Source organism: Sycon ciliatum, chromosome 1, assembly GCF_964019385.1.
Source record: "Sycon ciliatum chromosome 1, ocSycCili1.1, whole genome shotgun sequence".
Lineage (NCBI taxonomy): Eukaryota > Metazoa > Porifera > Calcarea > Leucosolenida > Sycettidae > Sycon > Sycon ciliatum.
Window position 1 is genome coordinate 5,813,800 of NC_088643.1, and position 14,495 is coordinate 5,828,294.

Genomic DNA, 14,495 nt, shown 5'->3' on the forward strand with positions numbered 1-14,495 from the left:
AGCTGAAGGTGCCCGGTAGAGAGACGTGCCCATATCTGAGGCGTCCGGATAAGAGACGTTTGAGTGTATAGACACAAGACTCCATAACCCCCTATGGACTCTTGGTAGAGAGGTTGGGTGACTTGTTTCTTTCCTACGAAATGTCCGGGAGTGAATGGATCAGGTCTGGGTTAGAGATTCCGTGACGATCTCGTAGATTGGATTGGATTCGCTGGTTTAAAGGTGTACCCTCGTTATTACGACATCGGATACAAGACAAACCTCATTAGTAGACAATGATCCAAAACCCCAGGACGCCTGAAACGCATGCATGCAAGCCCGGATAGTATGATACAGTCGAATGTCACTAATCCGGCCGCCAGTTATCCGAGCACGTCGGTTATCCGACAAGCCCGGAAGTGGTAATTTTATGACTCTCAACAGTAAAATTCTATTTTTTTGTATTATTATACGGTGTAATATGCATTTACTTGAAGTAGATGTGGTCAAGTATGCTAACATGTATGTGTACATGGAGCAATTCATGAATACCGTATTATCTCTAATATAAGCACGGTCTTTTATTTTTTCAATGTACCTCTGCCCCGTGCTATTATTGGAGACGTTCCGTTATTGGAGACTGTTCCATTATTATTTCAACCTCATTTCAGAGGCTTGTTGCCATGCCAAATTCATGTCAGACACACACATTTCAGGTTTTTTTTTCGCCGGTACAGATAATGAATTTACACAGTGTGCTTATAGTGGAGACTGAGCACTTTATTTTTTGAATGCCGCCCCAAGGTGTTCTATTATTGGAGACGTGCTATTATTGGAGACTGTGCTTATAATAGAGATAATACGGTATGCATGAATATATTTGGGTATTGTGTACATAAATCAATGAAATCCAGCCATTTATGCACATAAAAATGATATCAGTTATCCAACATTTCCAGTTATCCAACATGCCTGATTCCCGAAGTGGTCGGATAAGTGACATTCGACTGTACTCGTTATCAGACAACAATTTTGTCCCCCCCCCCCCCCCTGGGTCCTCTACTGAGCATCACCAGCAATCTGCGACATCGCACCTAACAAATCTTTTTTCCCGTGATAAACCATTTCCAGCTTCACGTCACTGCAGTTGTCGAGGATTTGCCGCGCCCACGAATGAATGTGAAAATGTGTTGTTTTTTCACGGCTGAGCGTAGCGAAAGAGTGTAAAAAACGTATTTTTCACTCACCATTTTTCTGTCGTGCTCTGCTGCTCTTCCACTGCGCAACTCTCCCCCACCTGCCATCGTGGTCTTGTATTCCTCGTAGAGCGTGGAGTTTTCCCGCCCTCCCTCCCTTGGGTCCCGTACGTTGTTGGGCTTCCATTGGGTGCTGTTTTACTGGTTTTCCATGGCATACTTTGTTTTGTGTGTTTCTGTCCCGAGGGTCTCGGGGTTTTTTGGTTGTATGATTACTCCTTTCTGCTTGTTTCTCTTCGGTTTTTCTTTTGGGTGTGACTGGCAGTGGGGCAGGTCCCATATTAGTAGAAGGTTTTTTTGGCCGCAAGGCGAGTTTTTCCCCCAGCCCGGTTGAGCGGTCGTGGCTGGAAATTTAGGGAGTCGGATTTTCAGGCGCTCCCCCACTGGCCAGTCACCCACACCAGGACATTGCTCTGCTCGTGTCTTGCACTGACATATCTCTTGCTGGCCGCCTTGCTCTTTATTACTTCTGGCCTAGTTTTTGGCTAGCGTGTGGCTGCGAGTGTGGTGTGACGGAATACTGAGTACTTTCTGTGAGTACATTCTGGTAGACCACTACCCCATGTACAACCCGGTTGCTATGTGAGTGAAAAGTTTCGTGATTTTTAACGAAAAAAATAGCTTTCGAAAGTTACGTGCATCGATCGATCCGGCTGGCCAAGTGTACGTAACTACGTAACTGCTTAAAAAAGATGGTATCAATGGCGATCTAGGTTGGTTGGCTTGGGTTTGATTGATTTTTTCCAAAGTCGAATAACAAACAGGCAAGCACAAACAGACAAATGATTTGCAGATACGACTCGGATTGAGAGCCAAGGATCAAACACTTTTAAAAGTGAATAATAAAGGACCAAAGGTTTACAAGTTATCCGTTATTTGGTCCTTCATTTTTCACAAAATTAAATTTACAAAGTGTCTGAAGTCCTTACTGCAAATATTGCTCAATACCTCAAAATGGGCAGAGCGTACTACACAAGGCAGACCAACAGAGACCAAACATCTTTCTCGTTACTCCGAGTTTCGTGTTCACAAACACTCATCAGACGACGAAAAAAATGAAAAAAAATAAATTTCGAAAGAAAAGGTGTCAGCATCGACGCAATCCACACAGTCAAGTAAGCCAATTTGTTAACCGAACGTTTTCGTTCCCTGCTCATCATGGGTAAGTACAGGGAATAATGGAAAAATGTCAAAATACAGCAATTTGTAGAGCTACAGCAATAGCATAGATCGAGAACCTCACGCTATACGTGTGGAAAAAAATTTAAATTCGGCTGAAAATTAAATTAATTAATTAATTTAATGAATGGACTCGGATGGAGAGCTAAGGATTAATTTATAGAAAAGAAAAGGACCAAGGAACTACAAGTTATGCTATAATGTCCACTAACACCACCAGTTACTAAACAGCCAGCTCATTCGATAACATTGCACGACGCTGACCGACGGTACTGACGTTCATTTATATAATTGATCTTCGCATCTTTTGAGCCACACAAGTTGTGTGGAATGTTGCTGTGCGTCCTTGAATCGTGGTTTGACCGCATTGTCCAATGGTCTTGCCAGTATTGTGATCGACATGCATGAACATCCGCCAACGTCCTTCACAGCTGAGACTTTCACCTCGTGCTTATCTTGGTTGCGCTCACACCCGATAAACCCTAGTGGCAGATGCAGCGCCTAACGGTAACCTCACACAAGGCCCGAACAATAGAAATATTATGAAGGAAAAGAAGCAGGAGCCGATGGGACAGACCCAGCTCAGTCTGTGTGTGTGTATGTGTGTGTCTGTGTCTGTGTGTGGGTTTGTTTGTGTGTGTGTGTGTGTGTGTGTGTGTGTGTGTGTGTGCGTGTGTGTGTGTGTGTGTTTGTGTGTGTGTGTGTGTGTGTGTGTGTGTGTGTGTGTGTGTGTGTGTGTGTGTGTGTGTGTGTGTGTGTGTGTGTGTGCATGCGGGTGGTGTAATCCAAGCACAAGTTGCTATGCATAGAACCATCAGTTGCCTGATGATCGAAGTAATACGCGAAACTCAGAGTTGTGACAAAGCTTCCTATCTCTCTAGTATGTCTACCATACATGTAGCTTGTTCACTATCATCACTTCAGCAATGGGCATGTGGCAGTGGAATGTGGCAGTGAGAGAGATAGTGTGACTTGAATTTCAAAGTTGAAAAGAGCTGTTCTAAATCCTATACTCATTGTTCGTGGTTCAAATGCCAAAAATTCGCTGCCCTGTCATTAAGCATTTGTGCTCGTTTGGATTAGCGAATTCAAGTGAAGTATACAAACAAACAAACAAAACTGGATTGTCGGCTTATCATCAGGTGCCCTGCCCCTTGGCCTGCAGTCATGGCAACCGCACTCAGCTGCTACCGTAGTGCCAAGCATTGGTCTACTGAAACCATTGTAATGACAGCAAGTAAAGCTGGTAAGGAAAATCGGATAACCTATCGCTAGTTTCTACGTTCTATCGTATTGCTTCTGTAGTCTTAGAAGCGATTGCGACTACATAATTTGAAAGGCAGGGAAATGCTGTAGTACTTGCACCCCATCTGCATACTGTACATCTGCGTACTGTACCGGGGCGCTGGGCACACCTTGATACTGTGCAGTGGTGATGGGAGATCCTCCACACTGTGCTGAGACGCTGTGCATTCCTACACACGGCAGCATGGTGATGGTAGGTCCTTTAAACTGTGGCAGTGGTGATGGGAGCATTCCTACGTGACACTGTTCCGGGGCGCTGGGCACATCTTCGCACTGTGCCGTGGTGATGGAAGGTTGTACACACTGTGCGGTGACGATGGGCATACCCACACTCTGTACTGGGACACTGGGCATTCCTACACTCTGTACTGGGACGCTGGGCATTCCTTCGCACTGTGCCAAGGTGATGGGTGTTTCTTCACACTGTACTGGTGCGCTGGGCATTAATCCAAACTGTACTGGGACGCTGGGCATATCAGTAAGCTGTACTGGTGTGCTGGGCATTGCCACACACTGTATCGAGGCGCTGGGAGTGCCTTGACATGGAACCGGGGCGTTGGGCATTCCTCCATACTGAACTGGGGTGCTGGGCATTCCTCCGCACTGCACTTGGGTGCTCAGCATACCTCCACACCGCATCATGGCATGGAACAGCTGGGCCTTGGTCCAGGTATTGCACACGGAGGACAGGGATTCAAGGTACGGCCCTAAGCTGGAGTATGCCGTCTGCAGGTGACTTCGGCGCTTCTGCATCGACTGGCGTGCGTCAGCACAGACGGTTCCGTAGTAGTCCAAGCACGCACCGAAGTATTCGTCCACGTTTATCTGCAGGGTGCCCTTGATATACAACCTCAACGCGGAATGGCGCCTAGCAACGTTGGCGGCTAATTGAATCCGCACGTCCGCTTCGAGTCTAGACGAAAGATGGTCGTTGTGTGCTCTGGTGCGCATGATCCCCCCAAACGCTAACAAGCAATTCCGTAAATGCGGCTCTTGCTGTTTCAGGTCATGGTAGGAGTCAGCCAATTGACTCAGCCTCCGGCAATGAGACTGATACGGCAGATACCTCACCAGGTCGGGGGTCACTTGTAAAAGATTGCTGAGCAGCGCAGTCTGAAAGGCTTCGATGGATCCGTACTTGCGAATCGATATCTCCGCCAACTCGTGCAGCCGATACCGGTGGTTGCCGAGCTGGAACGTCGGGCCTTTGTACTGCTTCCGGATTTCCGCTGCCGTCAGGTTGGGCAGCGCTCTTCTGGCCACCTGTGCTGTGACGAAGTTTCCCAGCTCACTAGGGTGGCACAGCAGCAGGAAACCACTGTTCGACGATCGGAGGTGATATTGCGTTGGCTCCGGGAAGCTTAGCGCACTGTTGCCACTATAGGGTAGTAGGGGGAGGCTGGCCAGTTGTGTACCGCTGATCTGGGTCATCTGTGCGCAGATGTTCGGAATACCGTCTTGCTTGAGCAGGGAGTAGACGGAAGAGCACTTGAGGAGCTCCAGACCGGCGATCGTGTGTGCAATGTAGAGACCTTTGCACACGCTGATGTAGGACACGTCCAGGTTCGGGCTGATGCGGTAGCGACGCTGTTCACACATTTATACGCGGGACACAAACAAACACGTCTAAATATGGCCTACACCAACAAGATAGGACACGCAGTGTCTGTGAAGAACAGCTCCCAGCCCCCATGAGTTACACCGCATCTCGACCCAGAAGAAACTGCTTGGCTTGCTAGTAATCTGCCTAGGATGAGTACAGTCAGACATCGCTTATCCGGTCCTCTTTTATCCGGATCCCTCTCCATTCAGAAGAAAAACGCTGGTTACCGATTTACAGCATATGCCATTGATACATACAGTATGTGTGTTCGATTATCCGATTCCCTCGCCTATCCAGATATTTGTTTAAGCTACGTCTGACTGTAATAAGGCTATGATAGTTTGGTCGGATCCGGATCCAGATCCAGACGTCAGATCCGTCAGATCCTTCAGAATCAACCGATCACCTTTTTTGGGACCTTGGTTGTTGCCATGTTGACGAAGTAAAAAATGGCGCTGACAGGCCACCCTAAAGGGCAAAAGACATACTGATCGTGCGCGTCGTACGAAAAGTCAACAAAAGTTGACTAGACGTACCACGATGAGTACGAAAATGATTTTTACCCGTCATATACGCACAAATGTCACGTTTGGATCCGATTGATCCAGTCAACCCTTGCTCGGATCCAAATCCGAAGGATCTGGATCCGGATTCGGATCCAAATCCGAAGGATCTGGATCCGGATTCGACCAATCAATCACTGCAGATCCAGTGGATCCTCTGGATCTGGATCTGGGTCCGACCAAACGATCACGGCCTAACTACAGTTGTTTTACAAAACAATTGATCTCTACCTAGCCTTTCGCAAATCCGATTTAAGCAGAGTCAGGCACAAAACCAAATTTTAATTCGGCCAGAATAGGGTTTCTGACCAGCATATCTGTACAATGATTAATGCTTAACCGGCTGAAATACTCAAACCCGGCCAGGAATTTAACTTAGTTATGGTTCACGTTTGGGCTATAAACATCAAAATCATACTGCATGTAGTTGTACTGTTTTGAGTTGTTTTTCTTCTCTCTTTTTCTTTCCCTACTACCGTACTGGCAATATATGTTGCCGCAGTGAGGCCATGAAGCGTTACATTGGCACATGTTTGCCGCACGCAGGGCGTTACATGCAAAGTCGCACAGGAGCCGTTACACAGGTTTCTATATTGCCGCAGTCCTTTTTTTGCCACGCGGTACACGTGCTTTCACAGTTTTCAGCCTTTGCAGTGCAAACTGCAATGAAAAGATCGCCGCACCCCGCCTGACGCGCGTTACGAACGCAACGAAAATTTGTCGCACTAGCCTGGTCGCGCGTTACGCCGCACCCCCTGCGTTACGCGTTACGCGGCAACATATATTGCCAGTACGGTAGTTGCTGTTACACTCACTGATCCCTATGCACAGATATACAGCATTCCCTCACTAGTGGGACCACTGTTATCAGGCTAGGGCCTGTTTTGGACTTCCCACTCTAAATAAAGAATACAAACAACAAACAAAACAAACAATGTAGTACTGTAAAACCGGAAAATTTCGGTGAAGATTTATTTTCGGTAACTTTGGTACAGGTAATTTTTACCTAAAATAAAACGCAACATATTAAAAATTCAAAAAGCCATGCCACACAGTGTGAAAAATGCATTTTCGGATCTGGAAAACGGGTTTACTGAGATTTTCGCGCTACCGAACCGTTGATTTTGGGAAATACCGAAAATATTACACCGCCAAAAATTCCCGGTTTTGCAGTATTTGGAAGAGCATCCCAAACTGCATGGTGAAAAACAGTTCTGAAAAAGGTCAACCATTGACCTATTTATAGTCAGAAACAAGGTGATCCTGTTTTTCAGAAGGGACTATAGCAGTACCCATGACAACTTTGAAGTGCACTGAATACTGCGGAGATACTCAACTGACAGATTTGACGATTACTGGCAACATTCAAATACTCTGAAGCTTCAGTCAACAATACACCTCCAGGGGACCTGAGAACCTGGACAGTCCAAATAACTAGCAGGGCAGGGTTGGGCCTTTTTCTCTTTCTTAAAATTTTAAAAAAAGAAAAGAAATCTGTACCTTATTTCCCCGAATATAAGTCGCACCTTTTTACACCTAATTTCAGGGCAAACAAAGGTTCGACCTGCAATCGAGCATGATTTACTACTGAAGTGAATCCATTGAAACGATGTGACATGGATCTGGAAATGGGTGTGCGACTCACAAACAGGGAAATACGGTACTTTCTAGCTGACGTACTGTAAATCCGAAGTAATCGGACTGGACAATGCATGCAGCAGACTCGAAAAAGGCACTTGCTGTCCAATGGCAATGCAAAGAGAGTACTAGTATGGTTCAACCAGGGTAGTTTACAACTTCACACAAAGGCTCATGCGTAGGAATGTTTTTTTAAGTAGTTTGAGAAAAATTGCACTGCAAAGCGTTCGGCTAATCTCTTGGCATTCACACAGGTCTTAGCTGATAGTCCCATTGCATTAAAAAAAATTCCCAGATGCCATCCTAATATCCATACGGCATCAAGTGCTCACCACACAAAGCAGCTTGAATGTTTCCTCGGTCATGAGCAGCCTGTATAGCCGTCGCGACGCCATGCACGTACGGAGAATGTCGGTGACGGACAGCATAGGTAGTAGAACTGAGTGCCACACGTCGTAGCAAATCGATTCCAGTGAGAGTTCAACCACTGAGCACCGGTCCGCTGCCCGATGATGCTCTGGGACGACATTATTCGGTGAATGTGGCACGTGCGAGGGCTGAAGAAACTTGATACACGCCGCAGGAGAACACAGAGGAGAATATAGGTATGCAGGATTCGCCTGTACATGGTCCTCGGCAAACCACCTGAAACAAGGTGCCACTGAATATTGGGCGATCTCGGCAGTTTCCAGCACATATTCTCTTAACGGCCTGGTATGGTGAGTTTGTTGGTCGGGCCGTGGCAGAGGAGGGTATGGCCGAGTTTTGTCTCTTGAGAAATTTCTCTGGCTGGGTCTGCACATGGGGAGCAACAGCGCACAGATATGTTATATATATGATATTCGTTCCAAATTTTACTCTCAAATGGCTGTGAAATTTCAGTGATCTTGAAGTAGACTCGGAAGTAGTTCGTATACTGAGCCAGTAATAAATTTACTTCAGTAAAAAAAGAGAAGAAATACATGAGAATGAGTTATGCAGCAACTATCCACGACTGTAACAAGATGATAAACAGTCAGAAAGTGCGATAATAGGGCACAAAACTGACAAGCTACTGAGACATTCAGCGACCCGAGACCTAGCTCTAACACATCTCCAGTGCGCAAACCAACAACCTTCCAACTTGGAAGGTTCATGGTTACGTAGGACTGTGATGTATGTGCACAATATCTGTATCAGGTCACGTGTGGAGATTACCTTGGGGGAACCTCTACCGTACATGTTCTAGATCTGAGTTGGGAGCTAGGTCACAGTAGGTGGCCGTTTTGGTAATGACGGATCATTGTTGTTTTAGTTTTACTTGGTGACAACTCAAGTTAGATCTCTCCAACAGTCGTTTGTTGATGTGAGCTCGAACGAACATAACAAGGACCGAAGAGGGCAGATCTTGTTTAGCCTTGCCAATTGAACGTTTGTATTATGCATAGCATGCGATATGCACTCTTTTCTGACACGAAACCCTGAACGCTAAATCGCTGTCAAGTTTTTACCCGACAAAAAATGGCCGTCCTACAGCACGGTGTACTAGTATCTAAATAGCCGTCCTACAGCACAGAGTACTAGTACTTGGCGAAAGGGGAAGTATGACATAGAAAGGCTAAAATTAATATAATAATAGTGAAAAAGGAGGACAAAATGTTACGAGCTATGACTAACTGTCCACCAACGTAACCAGATCTTATACAGTCAGCGAGTGCGTACGAGAAGTCCATCGAGCCTTCGACTCGGCAAACCTGCAAGAAAGCACCACTCCCTGCTCAATACACAGTCAGTGTTTTATTTCGGGGAATTCACCCCTCATCAGTTGAGCTTGAGTAGGCCGAGGAAGATTGTGCCTGAAGAGCACCACTTATAATAGTGCTCTCCAGGCACAAAAATCACCAGGGATACAAACTTACAGAGACGCTCCGTTTCCAGCGCGACAAACACCTCGTGAACACCAGATAGCTGCGTGAGTCAGTGTCGCTCCTGGACGGTGAGAACAGACGTAGAGGACCCTCGGTCATTCCCAAAGCGGTTCGATGCACTTCTCGTGTTCTCTGGATGGCAGTCGTGAGTCAGTCAAGTGTCAAGTCAAGTCAGCGGAATAGCGCGAGCTCTAGTGTGGGAGCAAGCCCATTCCTAAACAAAATCATCGCCGAAGTCGCAACCTCTATTTCATACTGTTGTGCCCAGCGCGGGCTTGCGACTAGCTGGTTTGGAGGTGACAGCGTTGTGAATTACCGAGGGTCCTCTACGTCTGTTCTCATCGTCCAGGAGCGACACTGACTCACGCAGCTATCTGGTGTTCACGACGTGTTTGTCGCGCTGGAAACGGAGCGTCTTTGTAAGTTTGTATCCCTGGCGATGTTTGTGCCTGGAGAGCACTATATAAGTGGTGCTCTTCAGGCACAATCTTCCTCAGCCTACTCAACCTCAACTGATGAGGGGTGAATTCCCCGAAACACTGACTGTGTATTGAGCACGGAGTGGTGCTTTCTTGCAGGTTTGCCGAGTCGAAGGTTCGATGGACTTCTCGTGTTCTCTGGATGGCAGTCGTGAGTCAGTCAAGGGTCCAGTCAAGTCGGCGGAATAGCACGAGCTCCAGTGTGGGAGCAAACCCATTCCTAAAATTAATAATAATAATAATTATTATTATCTAAACAAACGACGAGGAGACAATAATTTGATAACCGCAATTCATATAATGAGCTGAACCGACATTTGTGTACTTTTATAATTATTATGAAATGACCCAAAGGCAATGTGCCTATCGAGGGGTTCATTTGATTGAAAGAACAGTACTACTACTAGTATGTACAGGGCTTGATGAGGAGAGAAACGGGGAAAACCAACTGCAAGGTGGCGGAACTCCGTAAATTGCATAAGCATGGTTAGCTGTAAATTTCCTGAGGGCAGCTTTGAACTTATAGAGCGAGGATTCCGATGTTAGACTGGGGGGGGGGGGGGGGGGGGGGGTAAACAGTTCCATAGAATAGCAGTTCGGAACATGAAGAGAGACTTAGACAATGATTTAAATTTGGGAAGAATGATTTTATTATGTAGTGGTCTGGGCGCTGAGTCAAATGTTGTCGGCTTGGGAAAGCTAAGACGCTCCCTTCGGTACAATCGAACTTGCCCACTTCCATTATAACTATAGGATGATGTTCTCGGCGCACAGGAGTAACGATGATCCCGAGACCTTTGGTCGGAGGAGTTACTTTTGCCCCGCCCCCACTTCCATCCAATATGCCACCGCCCCCGCTGTGCAGCATCTGATGGTTCTGTGGTATTCAGTAGAAAAGAAAAAAAAAGAACATGCCCTACTAGAGTAAAGCCTGTCTAAGACGACCACTCAAAGGACCTTCAAAAAACGTTATTAAGTTTTCTTCCGATAAATTATGTTCACTGGTTTGAGGGAAAGACACAAACGGGAATAAATTATGTTCTTTCTTCTTTCTTTATCCCTCTCTTGCCATGGCTGGCTAACGCCCCGTCCTTTGCATTGGCTTCTGCCATTGGACGGTGAAATGAAGTAAAATACAATAAAACGTGATCTCTGTTACATGTACCAGGTGGTCTCCTTATCCAGGGTCACTTCACCGGAAAAAGCATCCCTTGGTCATGGTTTCAGGTGGTCGCCTTATCCGAGTGGTTGCCTTGACAAGTTTTACTTTTGCCAGGTGGTCTCCTTATCTAAGGTCATTTGATTGGAAATAGCACCCCTTCTCTCAGTGGCCTTCTAGGACACGCTGTCGTCTTATCCGAGTGGTAACCTTGACAGATTTTACTGTGCTGTAATCTTCGTACTAACAGTTATCGGGATTTGTGCAGAGAGTTTCACTGAAAGCGCCACTTAGCTCTTATAGAACTACGAATTAAGATGAGGCTGCCGAACGTGTCGTGCGAATGAATTATTGGCCGAGGAGGCTGCGACACAGTGTTCGGCCCGTATTCCCCACTCGAGCGTGGTCCTGTTGCGATGCGTACAACATAGGGTGAGACCAGTATTTTCCTGAACTTGCAGGTTCGGATAATTTACTTTTTCAGTTTAAATTTTTTTTAAATTGCTGTATTAAAATTGGACGGGAAGTATTCATGTAATATTTCTCTTTTAATTTTGCATGCTTCACACTCTCATCTCATATTTCTTTCTTTTCTTCGTCATTTTGTGAGAGCTTGGACAATCCACTTGTCTAGGCAAGAAGGCAGCAATGCCTGTTCACTCTGGCGAAGTTGTGATTTGCTTTCAAGCAATGTGCATAATCAGTAAATTGATGTTGATGTTGCTGTTTTTTGTTTTTTTGGTTTTTTGGTTTCTCGTTCTCAGGGCCTTCTATTCGGTACTCTTTGTAGTTATACTTCTGTACTGTTGAGCTATCCGAATTCAAATAAAAACAAAAAAAAAGTAAATAGAATACTAGTATACCAACCAACCAACCTACAATTTAGTGATGGATCCAAGTACTTCCTTTGAGAAACTTGCAGGATAATCTATAGTGATCCATGTGTGCAATAATGCAGCCGCTAATGTTCAGATTTGGCAATTAAAAAATTAAAAAAATTAAAAATTCGAGGGTTCTCGTACCGGGCAGGTCAAGAACAAGGAGTCCTACAACTCCCTGGTCAAGAACCACCTTTCATTTCGTCAGGCGAAATTACTGGTCAGTCGGTGACACGCATTTTCACAAAAATTTGCGTTTCACCTGCTGGGAGAGTATGCGTGTACTCGAGTCTCATCCTGAGCACTTTTTTTCTTCTTTTTTCAGCTCCAGTATAGCTGTATTTTTCATTGCAAAGCCGTCCTCGATTGTTGTGTTCGTTGTTCAAACGAAGTGGACATTCAATCATGAAGGCAGAGGACATAGGAGCCTGATTGGAGTTTCTCGTGGCATAGGACGGCCACACAGAGACACTTTGGGATTTTCTGAATATAAAATACCGTACGCACGATGCTGAGATCAATTTGTGCGATATCAAATTGTTTGTGGTCTACCACATCGAGCAGAACGGGATCCAAACACAAGCTTACCGACGGTTAGGCTGCCGACCTGACTGGACAAATGATCCCTGGCTTCACCAGACGCCAGAAGTCGGACACCATGTCCTTTGCCGCGACGTCCATCTCCAAAAAGAACTCCATCTTCGTCGTGAAAAGGTTTGAAATACTCAATATTCAACCGAGATTCTTTCTCGGATCGATTAATTTCCTGTTGGGACAGTTGCAGGGCAGCTTCCCGCCACTGTTTCAACAGGCGATGGCTCCAAAGCATGCCTGGAACAAGCCATGTCGAGGTTGCAAGCCACCCCTCTCAGCAAAAAATTCGAAGAAATTCGAAATTTCAATGAAGGGAATTTCAAAAAGTATGTTTCGCGGAGCGATCGCTCAACCTACGTCATTCAAACTTTGCACAATGGTTCAGACGTACATGCTAGGCATGGAACCACAGGCGATGATGCCATAGCTGACACACAGAGTAACACACACAGCAGATTCGTGTGCACAGATACTAAATTAGTGGACGTCGTCATCTTCTTCCCGCTGATCTCGAATGTACTATGACGTGCTATTTCGCCTGACGTGGCTATGGAGACGAAATTGATTACACAGACATAGCGACTTGCATGTCCGACTAAACATGAATACACCTGTAGAGTGGTGTGGGTCCCTTGTTTTCAATTGTGTCACAAAAAAAACCTCGCGAGAAAAATACCTTTTCTTCGGTGTAAATGTCACATCCATCCTGTAGCGCATGGTACGTGCTTTCTGTCCCTGCATCACCTTACACCCTCTAACAACACAAACACACACATACACATGCACACACACATACACACACACACACGCACACACACACACACACACACACACACACACACACACACACACACACACACACCTCAGACCTGCCCATCGCGGAAGCGATGATAGCGAACAGCTATGTTAGACATAGCAACTTGTGGTGGGATTACACCATTCAACAGCTTGCAAGGCTGATGAATTGACCACCACTATTTTTAGCCTGGTATCCACCACACAGCTGATTGAAGTGACTTTTTCTGGCCAGTGACCCCCCCCCCCCCACACACACACTATTGGCATTTTTACTGTTGAAACTCTACAGATGCCCATTTCACCTATCAGGCCCGTCTTGGCATTCTATCTGACATACAGAATGCCAGAGGCCTGAGAAGTTTTGTCATACACCTAAAATTACATGTAGCAGAGAAATTGGTGATTCCCAGAATAGCTTGATTTTGTATTGATAACTTTTAGCCAGTTGAGAGTAATATCCATTCTTACTTTCATAATCATTATTATCATTGCACTACAAAAAAGACAAAAAAAACTACAGTCCACAGCACAATGTGCTATGAACGTAGATTATCTGGACACAGACTATCCGGACGATCGATTCGAATATCCGAATGGCTGGGACGCTGCTAGCATGCCCATCGATACAGGGTACAGCTACTAGGACATGATCATGTACGCATTCTCGATGATGAAAATGCAGCGCATGCATGCACGAGCCCTATACTGCACGCGTATCTGTGATTTTTTTCACTATCCGAACATTTCCCTCGTTCAAACCCCTTCTGAACGGGGTGTGCCCGACGGGCTGGGATAATTGATACTCTACTATAGTAGTACGTGTAACTACAGTCCTGGCCAAAGAAATCCGACCGGCGAGTCGAAAGTAGCACCGCAATATGCTGGTACAAGAGCCTATCCAGGGCCCACAGACCCCCGCATGAGCCCGGGCACTGCTTTCGGCGCATGGGTCAGGTCTCTTTGACCTCGACTACTGTACCTGTAACATAGGTAGTACCACTACATGTACATCTTACTTTTGCCAGATCCAGAGCAGGAGGAGTAGAAAGCAGACAGCACATGACCCCATGGCCCACTGCACCTCCTCACTCAGCCACTGACACTGGCTCCAGACAGCAACAGAGGAGGCCCATGCTCTTCATCTGGCAGCAGCATCT

At 46.0% G+C, this 14,495-nt stretch overlaps 1 protein-coding gene across 1 annotated transcript; it reads right to left on the reverse strand.

Moving 5' to 3' along the window:
* Positions 1-2,916: 2,916 nt before the first annotated feature.
* Positions 2,917-13,294, reverse strand: LOC135811370 (uncharacterized; the record flags this gene model as incomplete). Its single annotated transcript, XM_065324599.1, is given in 3 exon segments — positions 2,917-5,306; positions 7,856-8,318; positions 13,217-13,294. Coding segments are annotated over 3 exon segments (2,110 nt in total), but the record flags the coding sequence as incomplete, so codon positions are not given.
* Between the last annotated feature and the right edge of the window lie 1,201 nt (positions 13,295-14,495).